Genomic DNA, 18,639 nt, shown 5'->3' with positions numbered 1-18,639 from the left:
AATGACAAGTTTTTTATTTGAACCTTTCTTGGATGCTTCTTTTTTCTGCCACTGGCTCCACTTTACTTGTAGGTACTTTAGCCTACTCTGTCACTATGGTTGCTCCACCTTTCAGTTCTGGCAACTCAGTCATCCATCCATCCATCCATTTTCTATACCGCTTATCCGTCAGGGTCGCTGGGGGAGCTGGAGCTTATCCCAGCTGACTACGGGCGAGAGGCGGGGTACACCCTGGACTGGTTGCCAGTCAATCGCAGAGCTGACACACAAAGACAGACAACCACACACTCTCACACTCACACCTAGGGGCAATGTAGAGTAGCCAATTAACCTAATGTGCATGTTTTGTTTTTGTTTTTGTTTTTGGAGGAAGCCGGAGTACCCGGAGAAAACCCACGCAGGCACAGGGAGAACATACAAACTCCACATAGAAGGGCCCAGACTGGGATTCGAACCTGGAACCCTCTTGCTATGAGGCAACAGTGCTAACCACTGCACCACCGTGCTGCCCGCAACCCAGTCATCGCTGTTTAATGTAAAATGCATCACTACCAATGTGCCAGAGCAGGAATGTCCCCAGAGACTTTGAAAACTCTGGTATTCTGCAAGATTTACTTGATAGGCTTAATCAATCAACTCACTTGGCAAGGACTTGAATGTAACAGACGTTCATTTATATGTTAAACTCCCACACTCCAGCTTTAATCTAATAAGATCTTTTAGTCTGCGAATAACGGAAGACACGTGGGAAAGCTTAGTTTAGTAAAAGGACCTAAGCAGTAAAGTGTTATTTAACCAACAAAAATGTTACAACATTAATGAGTTAAATATTTTCCCGTGACCTATTGCATAAAATCCTGATGTGGAAGAGAAAGAAAGAGAGAGAATAGAGGGAGCGGTGTGACAAAAAAACAAAGGTGTAGAGAAGAGAGAGAAATGAGGGAGAGATGCTGCTGTCCTTCAGGCGTGCAGGTGGGCAGGCTCACCTGGCGTGGGCAGGCGGTTCTGCAGCGCAGAGACACACACATCAGGGACTAATGGGGGGTTTATGATTCTCTACCAACTTTCAGCTGTCTCTCAGCACCTGACAGCCTCCTACAAGAAATGGTATCATAACAAGAAGGCCTCCTGTGTCACAGATGAGCAGTGAAGAGCGAAACAAGGAGAGACTACACAGCTGATGGCACTGTATCCCGAGGATATTTCTCACTTGATCTTTGCTATGCTTGTTACAAGCCTTGAGATGTTTTCCACCAGAAAGGAGGAAGCATAATACACAAACTCAATTCTGACTGACATTTGTTTGGAAAACAAAAGGCAAAGCCAGTGACGGCCCACTTGAGGTTTAAGAGTCACCAATTTCTTCTGGAGCCATGTTTATGCTGAAGCTGGAGAAAGAATCAACACACTGTAGGAGTGAAGCTGGCTACATGACATTTGGCTTGGCTGTTAAAATGTGAATAAAACACACAGTGATCTCTTGCTGTGGCTAGAAGAATAAGTTTCGGGAAATAGGTACAGCAAGTAAGTAAATTTAGTCAGGAAGTACATTAGCTTACATTAGTTAACAAAGTAAGAGAGTCCATCTAATATGTTTTATCTTTGTTAAATTGTACATAAACTGTTTGGTAGGTAATGTGCAGAACAATTGCTGACTGGGCCATGGGTGGATTATCTATATATACATTGGTAGGCCTGGTGCAATGACAATGATTCCATCAGTCTCTTCTGGTACCTCAAGAAAGTCATTTCCCTGGGCCAACAGTCCGACTTAACCACAGTGTTGTAGTTGAGTCACCAAACTTCAAGTCCGAGTCCACTCTCGAGCTCTCAATGTTCAAGTCCAAGTAAAGTCCAAGTCATTAAAGAAAAATTAAAGTCGAGTACACTATTGAGCTGAGTCAAATCCAAGTCAAGTCCAATCCAAATATATTATTTTATAATTATTATATAATATTGAATTAATGTAGATATTAGCTTATCAGAATTGCTTTATTAATCCCTGGAGGGAAATTCTTTAATTCTTTCTTTTTATGCCAAATTACTATAGTATATTACATAAAATAAAATAAAAATCTTAGGACTCGTCTGAATGCAGTTAATGCCAAGTCCAAGTCCAAATCCAAGTCAACAATGCTCAAGTCCGATCAAGTCACATGTCCTTAAAATTAATTAGGGTTCAAATTTGACTCGAGTCCTACAAGTCTGCTTAACCCTTTGCTAACCTAACCTTAACCCTGCTTAAAACTTATTTTTCTTTACATATTGTTTTTTCTTTCTAAGCTTTCTAAATGCTGTTTGATAGATTTTTTTTAAATCTTTGGACAAGCTGATATCTGGTTTTTAGTATTAATGCTAAGCTGGTCTAACTCTCTGCTAGAAAAACAAATAAGCAAACCTCCAAAAATGTCTTATCCCAGTCTCCTCTGGACAGAAGTGAAATTTCAAGTCAATTGAAATGACAGAATGTCAGACAGAATGACTACAAGGTTCTTGGGACATAAACAGGTAACAAACAAGCAGCGGCACGCATTTTAAAAAATGAACTCACGGGTTGCGTGTGTGTACATGTTTGAACCTTTCACTCAGAACAGCTGCTCTGCCGTGGGTCCAGGGAGAAAATGCCAAAAGGATTTGAGGTCATTTACGTAACTCTTTAAAGGCCTCATCATGTTTACCTGTGATTCTCCCATGAGAAAAGAGCTTTTTCACAGCGGCACGCCAGGTCCGCACACAATGGGTGTTACTAGTGCTCCTTTGTGATTCTGTCCATAATCATGCTGGTAATCTGCCACTATTTGCTGATGCACCTCTGAGTTTGGAGATAATATGGAGCACAGTGTTTTAGAGGTGTTCAGTACATGTATGGACAAATCTTCAAACTTCAATCACTGTCACTGACTGAATCGATAGTTTTTAGCAGTGGAGCTCCCCTCGCTGGTGATTGAAAGCACCATCATTAGCTCAGTCTCGATAAAATGGTACTTCAAATCTAGCTGTTCAACAATTTGCAGTAAATGGTCAATTCCATGAAGTGCCTCCTACTGAACTGTAGTGCCTGCCAGCTGGCTTACAAGAATGAATGGGTAAAGATGAAGCAATTAAACTCTGCTTTGGCACTATCTTGTCCAAAATAACAAATCATTATTTGAAGATACATCAGAATGAGTCTGATAGGCTGGGGTTGTGTGAGGTAGCCGCCATCCAAAATCTCAGCTGTTTTGTCTTTTACATGCGGGTCTTGACTCAGAGTCAGTCTGCGTGTCCTCAAGGTAATTTGGCTGTTAGTGACCAGTAGCTGGCCCAGGTCAGGACTAAACATAGGGGCTCCAGGCACGGCAGGGCAGTCCATCTCCTCTCATCTCCATCACATGAGAGCCACTGTTTCCTTTTAGTCATACACAGCCTTCATCCTAATGATCCAGATTAGTAAACAGCCTTGGCACCGTGGCTGTCATGTTGGAAACCCCAGCTATCCATTATAGTCCACCTTCTCCCCGGTGCCACAGGTGGCCGTTCCAATAACAGCCCGCCTCTAACCCAGATAGGAGACAGGCAAGAAATTAGATCAAAAATAGCAAGCTTCTGTCTCCCAGTGCAATCAGACAATAGCATGTGCCGAGTAGCTAAATATGGGTGTAGGCCTTCGGTGTGTCTTATTCTCACTGGATTGTTTAAACTACCTAATTATCCCTGAGCCTCATGAGAGGTGACCCACAGTGGCACCCTGTCCCAAGAGGCTGAGAGGAAGTAGGTCTCATTATGACAAGGTGGAGGTGGAGTTTTCAACTCCAGCGGGAAAGCACTTTCATCAGCAGGATTGTGGGTCCAGATGGGGTCAAAGGTGCATGAGGAACTAACAGGAAAAGATTGAAAACTGACCAGAGAAGACGCATGGCACAAACTGAGAACAACACCAGTGAACGCAAACACTCTAACGCTCCTAATGCTTAATGGGATGGATTAATGTGATAATCCTGCTGCCCTTAACTTTGATCAGTTTGTACAAATCTGTTTTTACTTTGACATTAAAGGGTAATTTTCTGTTGATTAGCGTAAAAAACAGCCCACACTTACTCAATGTTACTAAACCATGAAACATGAAGGGGAACATTTCTTATAGGACATGAAAGGGTGGAGAATATCTCTTATAGGCACTTTATTGCCTTGAACTGTTGATATGCAAACAGACAAAAGAATCATTAAATTATAATAAAAATAAAAATGGATAAGCTCCCATAGAGAGCTTTGAGGACATGGTTTGGAGCTGATGGCAGCATCATGACAGACACAATCTACAATCAAATCAAGTGACCACACACAAGGAGGCATTTGATTGTGTGCCTCCGAAATGACGCAAATGACACACTTAGCGTATGTCTGGTGACAGCAAAGATCCCTCGACGAGAGGAAAGAGGGAAGATCCACAGCAGGAGACAGAAAGGGTGCAGATGATTCAAATGGGCAACTTGTCCCCCAGCTGGCCTTTAATAATTAGAGTCTTACTGTAGTTTCCTAATTTATCTGAATGATCTAACAGGAAAATGATTTGACACAAGGGGACCAGCAAAAAGGCTAAATGTAGGGATGTGGGTGGGAGGGAGATTGGTTAATGCTAAAGGCAACATTTTGGAAAACATTAAGAATCTGATTCATTTAATGCTCATGGTGGTTTGTGATTCATATGTGTAAACAAGGAGATGATGATGAAAAGCAAATGAGGTCTGAGACATAATGTTGCCGTTGTTCTCGGTGCATATGGGCCCACGAAACAAGCTCTCTGTTAATTGATCTTTTTGTTTTTTAATTTGACTTCAGCTGTCAGTTAGGTTAACACACAGTTAAATGCACAGTATGTAGTTTCTGTCACCATGGGGTCTCTCGATAAAAACAAAACAACAGATGTAGGTAGTGTGAGATCGTGAGAGTTGTTGTCTTCATTGTTAAACAACCGACATACCGCTGATTAAAGTCTATCTGACACAACTCAGGAAGAAATATTCACTGACCATGTAATGCTTGAAAGTTTTATTCATGTCAGGTTTAGCCGCGTTTGTGGACTTCATTCTGTCACTCTCTCACTCACAAGTTATACTGTCTATCTATCACACATAACAGACGGACAGACAGACAGACAGAGCCAGTGTTAGCTAGAACAATCAGAGGAGGAACACCTCTGGAATCAAAATGTGGACCAGTTTACTCTGAATAAAGCTGCTGCTGAATATTCATTTTAATGCTGAAACCAAGCTCTCAATCTCACCCAAGTGAGCTAAGTAGGGAACATGCCGAACCTTGATAAAAATAAAAAATAAAATGAAATTGATAAAATAAAAGGTGATGTTAAATCTGTATCTGTGTATGCTGTGTTTTTGGTAACAACTAAACAACTGATTCAGTTTGACTTTGATTGTGGCTCTTTCATTCATTTCATAACTTATGTTTTATGTACATATTTTATATAATTTTTTCTTTAGAGTGTTTATTAATTATTAATACTGAACATTTTTCATAAGATATAGAGGACACAAGAGTAGGATTTTCCCTCTCTGCTGGAGTGGTACTGCACATTCAGAAGTTTGTATGACTTATAGTAATGGAAAACATTTTAGTCACACAAGTCATGTTATGTTAGCGGAGTATCCCTATATCGTTGACATTGTTACTGTCAGCCTTCTCGTTTTTCTCTCTGTCTCTCTGCTTCTTTTCACCTTGGGTAAATGAGAGCTCTGGGATCTTGGGTTAAAAAGAAGCAGTAGAGATACAGCCGGGGGGGCGGGGGTGAGCAGGAGGAGGGGAGCCAGGATAGCTGACTCACTCCAGTGTGGGGGCTTTGGTGGCGCAGAGGGGCACTGAATCATCTGAAACCTTATTGAATATTTCCTACATTTGATGTCATTATCGCCCCAGTGATCATCAGTCCCATCATCAGCGCTGTTCCTGAGACTTCAGATAGATCACAGGCAGGGGGGAGGGAGGGGAGAGACAGACCAGGCTGGGGGAACGGGGGGATCTTTTTAGGTAAAGCCCTTCTGAATTCTGAACAGAAGGAATACCAATGCTCCGTTTGGACAAATGGTGGAGAAATGGACTTTCAATTGCAGAAAAGGTTTGAGTGTTGGAAGTGTTGAGCCTGTTGAGACTTGTGCTTCTGCTTCTATTCTTTTATCTTCTTCAAGGTAAAAACAATAGAAGCAGTGTGAAAGGGAACTATTGATGGTGTTGCATCACTGAGTACAGTATCTACAGGGAGTGAGTGCATGGGCTCTAATCAATGCTGACTAAGTGATCAATACATTATTTGTTGCTGCACAGAAATTCTCCACTGAGCTTACTGATAAAAAAAAAACGATGAGAGTAGAAGTTGCATTTAAGTCATTTCTATTTTTATTAGAAATGGATCACATTTCAACCCAAGCAGTATTTTCTTTAACCTTCAATGTGCCATGCATACAAAATCAGAATCAAAGTGTCCATCTGTTAGTGCCCGATAAAGTTTATAGTTGTAAGGGGTTTATATCAAAGTCTTTCTCCTGTGCAATTGATATTCACAGATATGTACATTCAAATTAGTCAGCCTCGAATATCAAGCATCTTCACTAAAGAAAGCAAGATTAAAAGTAAAAAGTTACAAAAAAACCCTTCAAATTAAACAATATATTTCTCTTTTAAAATAGAATTAATAACTATTCGGCTAACATGAGTTAAATTATGATTGCTTCTCTTTTAACCATAGGCACATAGTAGATAGGTGAGGCGTCGTAGAAGCCAAGTGGAGGCCATGTTTCTCTTCCTCCCTCCTTGCTGCAGCTGATGTTTGTGTAAACAAAACCACTGAACTATACTAGGGTCCTTGTAGGGACCATTTTAAAAATAAAAAAAGGAAAAAAGAAAAGGATAAAGTAAAAAAAAAACAACAAACAATGTCTAAAGGTTTCCTTTGCTCCAGCTTCTCACAGGGTAGCTGTCTGATATGTGATAAACAGAGAAGTAACTCTACCAGGAGCTGTTATACAATTGTTGCATGGCTCACAATGATGGGTTTCTTTGGTATAAACCACCATGACTGCCTCCAACAAAAAAAGTTCCTCTGAAATCAATACAATAATGATCCAAAACCATCTACTCATTCTCTTTGAAACCAATGTGTGGATTTGTCTGTACCCAAAATTTGATGCCTTCTTTAACATGAAAGTACACGATTAAATCTTCGCAGATGTGGCTACAGGTGGCTCTCAGCTTTAATAAAATGTGGGGTTTGCGTGATGTGACCGAGTTCAGCATGAGCCCATTACATGTGCAATTACAAGAGATGATGACAGTATTAAAGGATCCAACTTTCTTGTGTTCTTGTGTTTCTTGTGTGAATAAGTGGCATAATGTGTCTTTTATAGTTACTTTATGCTTGTCGCAATGACAGCCAATTTAAGGGACAGTTATCCCCAAAATACATATTTTACCTCTTAACTGTAGTGCTATTTATCAATCTAGTTCATTTTGGCGCGAGTTGCCGAGTTTTATTTCCAACACAACACAATTCCATAACTCTTGCAGCTCACACCAAGACAGTCTGGATGAATAAACAGCACTACAGGTAAGAAGGGGAATATGGGGTGAAAAGGGTGAAATGTCCCTTTAGGTTTTCAAAGTCCTAAGTCTTTAAAAACCTTGTGAGTGACACAAGCTTTGTGTATTAGTGGGAAACTGCAGTCTTTGCTCTGTTTTAGATTTGTGTAAAGACGCCAGTTTTCTCACATTTATTACAGTACACAAAGCTATGGGTACATGACAGTGTGACACACTGTCATTTGTGATTCAGCTTTTCTATCACCACTTCGAAAAATAAATCAAGACCCACATAAAGCACTGAACTTAATCACACTTTAAATAAAATAATTACTGTTAATAAATAAATACGTGGATAAAACTGAAGGCCTTTAAGAGATTCATCGTTTCTCAATGACTTTTTGCTGTTAATCGTTTTCATGAACATTTGACATCATAATGGTCTTTCATTCATTCACGAGAAATGGAGTGAAAGTACTTCGACATATTGACTGAAATAACAGGGAGGAATGCATTGCAACAGGTTAGTATCCCAGTTTTCCCTCAGCTGTAATGTTAATTCTCATCGCATGCAAAGACTTTGGCTGTTGTGAGGATCATCTTTATCGTACTGTCATCAGTTCTGAAGTGGATCTCACACTTGTCATCATGACAAGCTGCGGACCAGATATACGCTCAGAATATCTAGGATCATACGCTGATCTTTCCCTTTAACAAGAGCCCTAAATTACCACCATCTACTTCTGCTGTCTGAAAAGGAGAGAGGTAAATAGGAAAGGAAAAAAGGGAGAAGGTGAGTAGGAGGAAATGAAATGAAAGAATAAGGAAAGGAGGAGGGAATGGAATGAGCTAGTAGGTCAGTACTTTTTCCCCATGGTGACTAATGAGACTACACTGTCCTGGACAGTATTTTTAGGATGCTCAACATGTCCACTGAGACACAAAAGTCGTCAAGGTGACCCGTTTTCACCATGATCAACTATGTAACCCAGAGTGGCTGCTGTTTAGGAGGAGCAAAGGCAGGACAAAAAGGAATATAGTTCCCCTTGAAAGTTGTGAATTTGGCACACCTCATGTTCTTCCACACAGCATCTTCAAGTAAAAACTAGTGTAAATAAAATTAAATTAAAAAAAGTAGAAAAAAAAAAATAGACCCCGCAATCGTTCCTGTTCAAGTGAATGCACATGCTGATATAATGGATTCACCTAAGGCAAAAAGGATTGTGAGGAAGTGTGGAAAGTGCTCTTTGAGTACCCCTCCGCAGCTCATGTCAAAGAGTTAGTGCCGTGGAGGGGGTCCTGTTAGAGGGAAAGCACTGGATGCCAGGGAGGTTTTTCTCCCTCACCTCTCTGCTCCTCGTTCAAAGTGAACCAGCTGAGTCAGAATGTGTCCCCTTCAGGTTGTTCTCTTTTCTCCCTGCGGATCACTTAGAGGGACATGTTCAGTAGCTGCGTAGATTTATTGGGGTAATTGATGGCCAGGCTGATAGCAGCGATGTTCTTCAGGGCCTACATAAAGAAGAAGAAACATTATGTGGATAAGATACAGAAGAAAAGGTGCAGGGAGAGAAAATTGAGCAGTGAACTGAGTGAAAGGGACAGGAAACACCTTGTTTTTCACCTGTGCTGTACACTGCTTGTCGAGTGATGATGAACAGGTGAACTGAGGGTAAATAAACTAATGATGTAATGACTTCTGTGCCGTTTAAATCAGTTCACTCAACAATCAAAGTTCTTAACAGACTGAACTGCCTTCAGTGCTTTGTCCTCTCCACTAACATTTGTTCACTGTAACCTGACCAGAATCTCATTAAATCTGGTAAAGTTTTCCAGAGAAGCATTTCTTATGGTTTTGGTGTGTGATCACCATCATTAAAAAGGTGAAATGATGAATTGAAAAAAAAATGTTGACAATACAGTTGGGTGGGATTCATGGATAGATTGACATTATTTTTCATTTAAATTTTGGGAGCGGCTTCTGCATCTGTTGCATTATGATCCTTATATAAGATGCTAATGCAATGCGTAGCTCGCTGTATGGAAGGGAAGGGCTTGCTGCTTTCCTTTGTAAGTTGTAAATCAAGAGTCTTTGGGTTCTCTTTCATATAATTCGTTTCAGTGTTTCACTATGGTGTATTTACAGTGAGACATCTCAGTCATGCTACTCAGACAACCAGGGTTACAGAAATAACAAAGTTTGGGACTATTGGTTGACCAAAAGAAACACCTGAAGATGTCACTTTGGGCTCAGGGGAATAATGATGAGCACCACCCTCCCTCGCCCCCTCTTTTTTTTTAGGCCAAACAGTTAATCCATACTGAAAATAATCATTAGTTGCAGCCTTACCCACCCTAGAGTTTTGCAGAAAAACACCGTCTGCTGTGGCTGGAAATGAGATTTATAAGGTAGAGGTATGAAGTGACACCACTATATGATATACATGATAACTCAGTCAAAGCAGCTGTCTTCGAGTCTCACTGGTGCTTGAAATATTTCCAATAGAAAGTTTCCAGAAAGATCGAATTTCTTTATTTTTATTGCCTAATTATTCTCTCCTCTGCACTTCAACTCTGGCTGTTCAGTGGTTTGTCATTTTTAAATTCCCATACACTTCGCCGAGAGATTTCCTGCAAGCTGAGAAGTCCAATATGGCGCCAGGTCGTGCCCTGACACACAGGAAAACTCGATGATTTGTCATCAGAATTTGTCAGAATTTGAAATCCAGAAAATGTTGTCTCCAGTTGTCTCCACACTTTTTCAGCCCTTTGAAAGGGAACCTCTGTCAGCTTAATCTTGTGCTTTGATTCATTGTCATCACAACAGTTGTGACTACTGCCAAGTCACCTATGGTTTTGTTTTCAAGCTGACAGGTATTAGGTAACTGCTCAACAGAACCACCCACGTTTTTTTTTTCCACAAGCTCGCATCCTCTGCTCCTCTTAACTGCCTTCAGGCTCCTGTGCTGTGTTACAGGGGCCACGGTACAAAGAACGCTGTGGCTCGCTCTGCCACAAATGCTAATGGACTGTAATTACCAAATACATTAGTCCTGAGTGAGGCCCACACATATTCAAAACAAGTGGAGGGGGGGCGGCGCCGGGGGATCTGCTGGGTGTCAACATCACAGTGATTCACTAGCAAAAGAGATTCTGGCCGTGAGCTGACTCGCAGAAGCTGAAGACCTTTCAGTAACGCAACTGCGTGTTTAAGAAAGAGAGTTGCGTAGCATTACACTTGATTGTGTGGAGACGACTTCTTTGAGCTACTATGATCCATGTCAGGCCTTAATTTACTACTGAAGACATCAAATATGACTTGAGAGAGCATGGCAATAGGCAAGAGTTTGAATTCATAAAGGCATAGAAGTAAAAAGTCATCAGTGGTTATTATGCAAAGACAGAAAAAGCTTACCACTGCAATGTGACTGAGGAGCTGCTCGTCAGTGGTCATGGCTAACAGGTACTCCTGGAGGACACCCTGTGCCTAGAAAACACATCACAGGCTGCTTAAGATGGGTGTCTTCTGCCACATTTCCAACTGTAGCTTGCAAAGAAACACAGATCAGCTCACAAGACAGAATACTCTCAGGAACAAAAGGAGCGTCCACAGGCAGACTATTGTAAGAGGTTGCATAAGGGGCGAATTCAGTTATAAATGAGGCTTGGTTCCCTGACCACTCTTCATCTCCCTCTCAGCATCAAATCTTAAGAGTGGAATGTTGGAGTAGTGAGGCAAAATTATAAACAAACTGGGGAGCACTTCCACTAAAGCCAGACGGGAGAGACATACCTCTGGTTGCTTAAGCACAAGTAGTTGGGGAAGACAGATAAGACTGCCCTGCACCTAAATGGGCTGAGACTGGCCAAATGGAGTTTTTACAGTGCTGGAGACACAGTCCAGAGCCCAGGTCCACCATTCATCTTACAGGGCCTGAATGTTTATGCTGGGGAACATCCTAGGACGATTTGTACAATCAGTAGTGCATGACATACGGTTTTGATTCCTAAATATAACTTTCACTTCCTGGGGTGGAGAGTTCACTGAATCTCAGTGGACCCGGCTGTGAACTCCATGTGCGTATGAAGAAGAAAGAGTGATGCTGGAATGCGAACAGCGCTGGCCAGTGAACCTTTAAAAATAAGTTGGTTCTGGACTCGGACCTAATATGGCCAAAGAAAACTCCATGACGTGACCAGCCACTCATTAGCTTCCCATGATTTACATTAGCATCAACATGGAGCTGCTAAAGTCATCTGTATGTCTTCGCTGCAGTTCATATGTCAACATGACATGAGGGCTACCATGCTTAATCCAACCCTTACTTTTTAGGAGGGTGGTGACAGGGTTGCAGTATGTTGGAGGTAGAGCATTGATATTTTTACGTCCAGATTTGGGTTAAATATCAGTCTTACAACAGTCCTATCTCATTATAAAATCCCATTTTACTTTATTCACATTCAGCTGACAGCCACTATTTAAAATCTCTTGTAATACTTTCAACTCCATCCTGAAACATAACATGCTGTGACAGCTGCCAGAAGAGGTAGCAGGTGTGTGCATTTTTAAAACAATAAGGTATTTTATCGTTTGGTGTGGTAAAATTTGGATGCAGAAAGTGAATGGGTCAACATCTTTAAAAACAACCACTGTGTGTGCTCTTGCACAAAACACAACAAAAACAATTTCATCTCATCTTCCCATACTACTTCAAACTGCGGATGAAGAGTCGAAGGTGTGTGTCCATTAAAGCAAGGGTCCTGCTCTGATGGATGGATATCCCAGGACGTGCCATACGCCAACATGTGCCTATCATTGCTTAATACAACACTGGAGTGCCCATGAAAGGCATCCCAGACTAAACTGCTGAGTGTTGCTACTGCCCCCTGGTGTCCATCAACTGGTATTGCACATAAGACTCTCATTCTCTCTCTCTCATGAAACAACATTCAGTCGGCACAGAAGGGAGCACAAAATCCATCCTGAATGACAAGTCAACTGATGTAATTTTATTGTCAGATCAGCAGCTGCAGGCCTTGCCGCCGGACCTAAAGGGAACAGGAGAGGCCGTGCTTTTCTGGGACTGTCTGGTTCAATTGCATATACAGATGGGAAACTCCTGGCTGACGACGTGCTCATAATCCTTGAGACTTCTCTTAATTAATAATTCAAGACAATTTTGAGAGAGAATGTGGGGAGAGGATCTGTATCACAAAATGGATAGTGTCTCTTCCTCTCCCAAACTGTCTGCAGGGAGCCAGTGTGGCATTGTGCTGTCTGGCAGATGGCAGGGCCGGGCTTTGGCCCCGAGCCGAGCAGAGAACAGGTGGGTGGAGGGAAAACATGCTCATCTCACAGAGAGACAGATATAGACAGAGGTGAGGTAAAACCAAGGTAAAGAATACAACTTTAATTTTGTTTATTTTCCTCATCATTTCATTGAAATGGGCTCGAACTGACAAAAAACAGCAGACTAAAACATGGTTTCTACACAATCAGCCTTGTTGAGTCTATTCTATATTTAACCTGCAAAGTCAATAATGCTGTCATCACAGCAAAAACAACCAGCGCAACTAAACAAATAGCCACAATGCCGCACTTTTAGCCTTAACGGCAACACTTATACAACGCTAGATGTGGCCTGCATATGTGTGTGCGTGTGTTTGGATGTGTGTTCACTCACAATGGCACGGGCCTCTGCGATGAAGAAGAGTTCAGTCAGGGCTCTGTGAAGAGGCAGCAGCACAGTGATACTGGTGGGATCCTGGCTCAGACTGTTTTCCATAGACATATAGAGCTGCCATAGAGGACGCAGCAGAGTCAGCTCACAGGCTCTGGAGGGCAAACACATCGATAGTTAGACAAACAAACACACACACAGGCAGGCGGAACAGAACAATAAAGAGTTATGTTCTGAGAAAAGCAAGGATGCTGGAAAAACAACCAACAGAGGCCACTTTAGCGAGTAAAAATTCCCGCATTTATCATTACTCAGTAGTGCATTTTGTGATGTCCAAAAGACATTAATAAGCTCAACTGTTCAGATTGATGGATGGATTTTTCATTGGGTCAAAGAAAAAAAAGGGAAAAAAAATAAGAAATGAAGGTGTGTGGGACGTTTGTAAATTTGCAATTTTTTTAAACAACAAATCACTTCTGAATATGTGTTCTGCATGGCAAATCACTACAACACACAATACTTTCATACTCGAACAGTGCTCAAAAAGTCCCATTGATTTTTCCCATAGACAACTTCCTCAGCTTGGATCCAAATGAAATTCACCCAGTTATATCACCAGCACAAAGATTAGGAACTGCTTTAGAAAATATCTTGTTTTTTGATAAAAAGAAGAAGGCTTAAGCTTGTGTACCTAAAGATTTTGAGGTGGATGTTACTTCAACTCCTAAGGTGCATTTTGGCAAGAAACAGCTTTAAACTTAGGTTTAAAATTCTGTGATGTGAACTGCTGATAGCGGGTGGAAGCCAAAGATAAAAGAGCAGAGAAAAGCAAAACACAATCTGCAGTTTAAATCAATTCACTTTAAATTCTGGCTTAACTGCGGTGAATTCTGCAAGTTCTGTGCAGTGTTTTACTAGGAACTGACTGCCCTGATCCACGCCTCTTCATGCTAACAGCAGCCGATTCTTCTGGTTATTGCAGTATTTCAAGACGGTAAAAGGTCCAAGTGAATTAACAATACAAAAAATACATTTTTGAGTTAAAGGGGACTCTAAAGGTCAGTTATATGAAACTCTGATGTCTAGAATTCAGCTTTACAAATGAATCAATGCTGTCTGTCTGTCTAACTTTTCACAAAATGTGTGATGTTTTCATTGTGTTTTCATTGTGACCCTGAGTCAGTCTGCATATAGGCAAATTCCTAAACACATCCTTTACCTCATATCCGTGGTGGTGACAGTAGAGATTTATGAAAGCTTTTATGCAAACTGTGTGGATGTGCAACTCTGCACCTCTAGGGGAAATACACTGCTGAGATAAAAACATGTGCACTGGGACCACTTACCCAAAAATTCAAGTTGGATGAGCCAAATGAGAATGAGTGCGTGTTTGTGCTTATCACATTGCAGGAGCTTATTACATACATTTGAGGAGAATGAAAAGCAAACAGGTAGAAATGTACATGCAAGGCTGGCCTCTTACTTCTGGGGCTGACACTGCAGGAGGCGGAGCAACAAGTGAATGGCTTTGAGTCGCTGGCTCCCGGTCTGGCGACAGGCCACGCCCACCTGCCACTCCCAGATGTCAGCCAGAGGCAGGTGACTGAGCACACTTTCATCGGTTAGCATTTGCTTCAGTATCTCGAAACCTGATTTGAGACAAGCAAAAGGGCAGAGAGGGTGACAACCTGGCCAAACTGAGGTTAATCTGTAATTTACTTGTAGTTTGCAGAGTTGCTCTCTAACAAAGGAATAAAGTTTGCACAAATGTAAAAAGAATGCGCATGTGTTCCAATGTAACGTACCTGTCTGGAAACGTCCTCTGTGGCCTCCTGTAACGTAAAACTTGTAACCCCACTCTGTGTTGCTCATGTCTGACATAAATCTGTAGTAAAGGGTATCACCTGAGAGAAACACATGTTGATGAACATGATTTAAACATCATAATCAAAGTACATAAGTAGTAAAAAGGAATAAAGGAATAAACAACTTTTTAAAAATATTCCTTACCAGGAATCTCAAAATCAGACCATTTCTGAGGAGACCCACTGAAGTTGTGGACATCCTGCAGAAAATCACTGCTGCTGGACATGATGAGCTCATCACAGCCTTCCTCCGTGTAGCAGCGGGAGTCAAATTTTACCGACAGGTAAATGGCCCCTGGAATGTGTACCTTGTCCTTCAGAGAGAAAATAGGGACTTAACAGAGTGTGAAATAACTAGAGATCATATAGTGTGGGTTAAAATACAAAAGACAATGGCATACACGTTCCTTCTTTAATAAGGATCTGTACTAATAGTTCTCTTTTTCAAAATCTTCTTTAGTTAGACAACATACATCATGTGACCCACTCAAAGGCTGAATCTGAGAATATGACACTGCAAATATTTAAGGAAATATTACACTTTCTACAAACAAACAGGACTTAAGTAGTAATGATTAAAAAAAGAAACAAAAAAGCATTTTACCCACCTCAAAGTTGGTGTTGTTGTCATATGGGTGTTTGGATTCTCTGACCTGCCCAACCATACCTGGCTCCTCCATGAACTGGCAAGCAGTGAGAGACAGACTGCACAGCATACTCTCGCTGCAGCCCTTCAGCACCCTTTGGAGAATCTGGTCATGAATAGATTGCACACAATTGCACTTATCCACAAAACACTTAGAATGTACAATGAGTGGAAACTGCAACCTTTACACACCCACACCCACACGCGCACGCGCACACGCACACACACACACACACACACACACACACACTCCACATCCTCCGCCTTTCTGCCCACCTTCTCCCAGAGAGGCTTCTCCTCCAGCTGCATTAACATATCCAGGATGTAGGCCATGTGTGAAGCACCGTTCAGGTCAAGCGCCTCCTCGCTCAATGCTGCCTCTGCGGGCCACTCGGCCAGCAGCAAGGCCAGCACATGGCGGGCGTACAGTGTGGCGATGGCCTGGTTGACCTTCACCAGGTACTGACGAACTGCCCGATTGCTGCGCACATCCAGTTCCTTGTGCAATAGAGCTGAACTTCTGGTGCGCCTCTGTTTGGCATAGCTGAGCTGTAAGTCGCTCTCTGAATTTGTAATAAGCTTCTGGGCCACTACGTTGATCTCCTCTGTGGCTTTTTCACAGTGACTTGGTTTAGACTGTGGGAGGAGGACAAGGACATCAGAATATTGATATACTGAATACATCACCTCCAAACCTTTTCTTAATGTGCCCTTTCTCTCTTTGTCATGTTAGTAATGCTAGTACTGGTAACGTGTACAGCCATTTCTCAGAAGTGCTTTTTGACATCTCAAACTCACCATGCATGACACCACAATCATATCAGTGTCCACGGCCTTGGTATTCTTCTCCTCGGAGCGAGGCCTCCGGGCAGGTTGCCACTTCTGAGCCAGTGTACGAATTGTCTCATCTGTTTTTATCTCTTCGCCATCAAATCTGAAAACAACAATGCAGACAGAGGCAGTATTAGACTGTACAATGCGACCTGTTCCATTGGTGATCCACAATGGAACGAAGAAAGAAAAAAACCCTGTATATGGAAGTTGATGCTGACCTCTTCTGCACTTCCAGGAAGAAAGAGTCTGTTCTCTTCATCTGCAACTCATACATGGCTCGCAGTATTGGCAGAGGGGCATTTAAGGCATCATGGGTGATCTGCATTGGAAAAAGGATTCAGATTATTACATCATACTACATTTTGGCACATGTACCAGAAATCAGATCCCTAATCACCTGGAAGCAAATCTTGGTCTCCTCATCGAGACCCTCCAAAGGGTCGGCCCTGTTGGTGTCAGTGTCGTCAGCGCAACAACTGGAGTGGTCAGAGTCGTGCTCCTTTTCCTGCTCTCTTTGGTCTCGCTCCGGGTCCTGGGTCATGGAATGGATCTCCCTCTTGGAGGAGTACAGCATGATGGAGAGAATCTCTAGATCTCGTAGCAACCACAGCTTGCTGAAGCCTGTCCCTTTGCCGCACTTCCTCACCAGCAGCTGGGTCAGTCCTGACTGCTGGATGGCGTCCTGAGATTGCTCTACTCCATGTTGCTACACAAGAGGATAAAACAGAATGAGACAAACACCTCTGAGATAATTTCATATCATCTGGTCTGTTCGTTCCTAGCCGAGTTGCAGATATTGTTAACTACATGTAAAATTATGGCACGGTCATGGCAGGTACCTTCAGTGTATTGTAGAGGCCTTTAAGCGCCAAGGAGAGGACCCAGGAAGCCTCCACAGCATCAAGAGAGTCATTGTCCTGGCTGGTCTCCAACAGGTGGCTGATAATGGAGGTGAAATTGCACAAGTAGCGGCTGAGCAGGGTTTTTGGGGAGCCCTGGCCCTCTGACTGCTCAGGGAGAGTGACTGTAGCGGAATCCTGAGACTGGATGAGTTGGTAGTCTTTCACTATAAAAGAAGAGAAAGCCCACAGAGGATTAACAGCATGTTTATCTCTACACACATGCAAAGCTCTTAGTATTGGCATGGCTGAACTAACCTGTTTTCCTCTTGCGTGTCTTAACATCTACCACTGCAGCGTGGTTCTTTTCTGTGAAGTGTTTGAGCAAGATCATGTTGTGCTGTTCGTTGGCGTTGTCGATAAACACCGTCTGAGTGCCCACACATAGCACCTGACAGACACACAGAGGAGTTACAACTGGGCTTAGAACGTCAGGGTACACAGACTTCAGCTCTATACAGTGCTATACCGAATCTTCAACTTACCTCTGGGAAGCCCACCAGCACCAGCAGAGTGAAGAGGCTGGTGCGTTTAAGAGTTTGGGGAAGCTGCTGAATGCAGTGGTCAGTGAAGGCAGCGATGACTGTGCTCCACTCCGGACAACCATCCAGACTGTGTAAGATATCTGCCACTGTGCACGCCCAATCCAGACCAATACGACTGAGAAACACGGGAAAAGACTATTCACATCTCAAAATAACAACAACACTGATAAATGGCAAAAATTACAAAGCAATATATGATATTACTAAATATGACACACATCATCAAAGATGAAAGATGCATCGAATTTCTTTTTTGAAAGATATCTCAATGGAGAAAAGTCTATAAACAAAAAAATGCATCAATTGTGATTGCCTAGAACTATTTTGTAGGATTGTTCTGTATGCTCCTTAAGGCTGAAACAGTTGGATGGTGAAAAGTAGCAATTTTTTAAATGGTGAAGGTGGTTGAGCAGGAGTAAAGATAATAACAGTAAATTCATCCAACTAATTTAATTATAAATCGAGAGGTGCCCAAAAAATGTCAGCCCTCCTGCAAAAATAAAAAAAAAAATACACAGTTGAGAGAATATCAACAATAAAAAAAAGTTTAAATTATTTGTTTTCACACAAATAACAGTAAGAGCACAAAAGAAATTTTATTTTCAA

The 18,639-nt window shown here is 42.0% G+C and overlaps 1 protein-coding gene across 1 annotated transcript in view; it reads right to left on the bottom strand.

Annotated features, from left to right (window-relative positions):
• Positions 1 to 6,364: 6,364 nt before the first annotated feature.
• The window catches only part of zzef1 (zinc finger, ZZ-type with EF hand domain 1), a 31,152-nt gene continuing 18,877 nt past the window's right edge, over positions 6,365 to 18,639 (bottom strand). Inside the window, exons 41-54 of the mRNA XM_046411663.1 lie at positions 17,974 to 18,148; positions 17,747 to 17,879; positions 17,429 to 17,655; positions 16,987 to 17,295; positions 16,808 to 16,908; positions 16,554 to 16,689; positions 16,032 to 16,391; positions 15,718 to 15,861; positions 15,255 to 15,423; positions 15,050 to 15,148; positions 14,728 to 14,893; positions 13,248 to 13,398; positions 10,979 to 11,050; positions 6,365 to 9,075 (exon numbers count right to left, since the gene is read on the bottom strand). Coding sequence (XP_046267619.1) covers positions 8,995 to 9,075; positions 10,979 to 11,050; positions 13,248 to 13,398; positions 14,728 to 14,893; positions 15,050 to 15,148; positions 15,255 to 15,423; positions 15,718 to 15,861; positions 16,032 to 16,391; positions 16,554 to 16,689; positions 16,808 to 16,908; positions 16,987 to 17,295; positions 17,429 to 17,655; positions 17,747 to 17,879; positions 17,974 to 18,148 — 2,323 coding nt within the window. The 3' untranslated portion in view covers positions 6,365 to 8,994. The remainder of the gene's footprint in view (positions 9,076 to 10,978; positions 11,051 to 13,247; positions 13,399 to 14,727; positions 14,894 to 15,049; positions 15,149 to 15,254; positions 15,424 to 15,717; positions 15,862 to 16,031; positions 16,392 to 16,553; positions 16,690 to 16,807; positions 16,909 to 16,986; positions 17,296 to 17,428; positions 17,656 to 17,746; positions 17,880 to 17,973; positions 18,149 to 18,639) is intronic.

This window comes from Scatophagus argus, chromosome 14 (assembly GCF_020382885.2).
Source record: "Scatophagus argus isolate fScaArg1 chromosome 14, fScaArg1.pri, whole genome shotgun sequence".
Taxonomy (NCBI): domain Eukaryota; kingdom Metazoa; phylum Chordata; class Actinopteri; family Scatophagidae; genus Scatophagus; species Scatophagus argus.
Note: the sequence above shows the minus strand (reverse complement) of the source record. Positions and strands in the feature narration are given on the sequence as shown.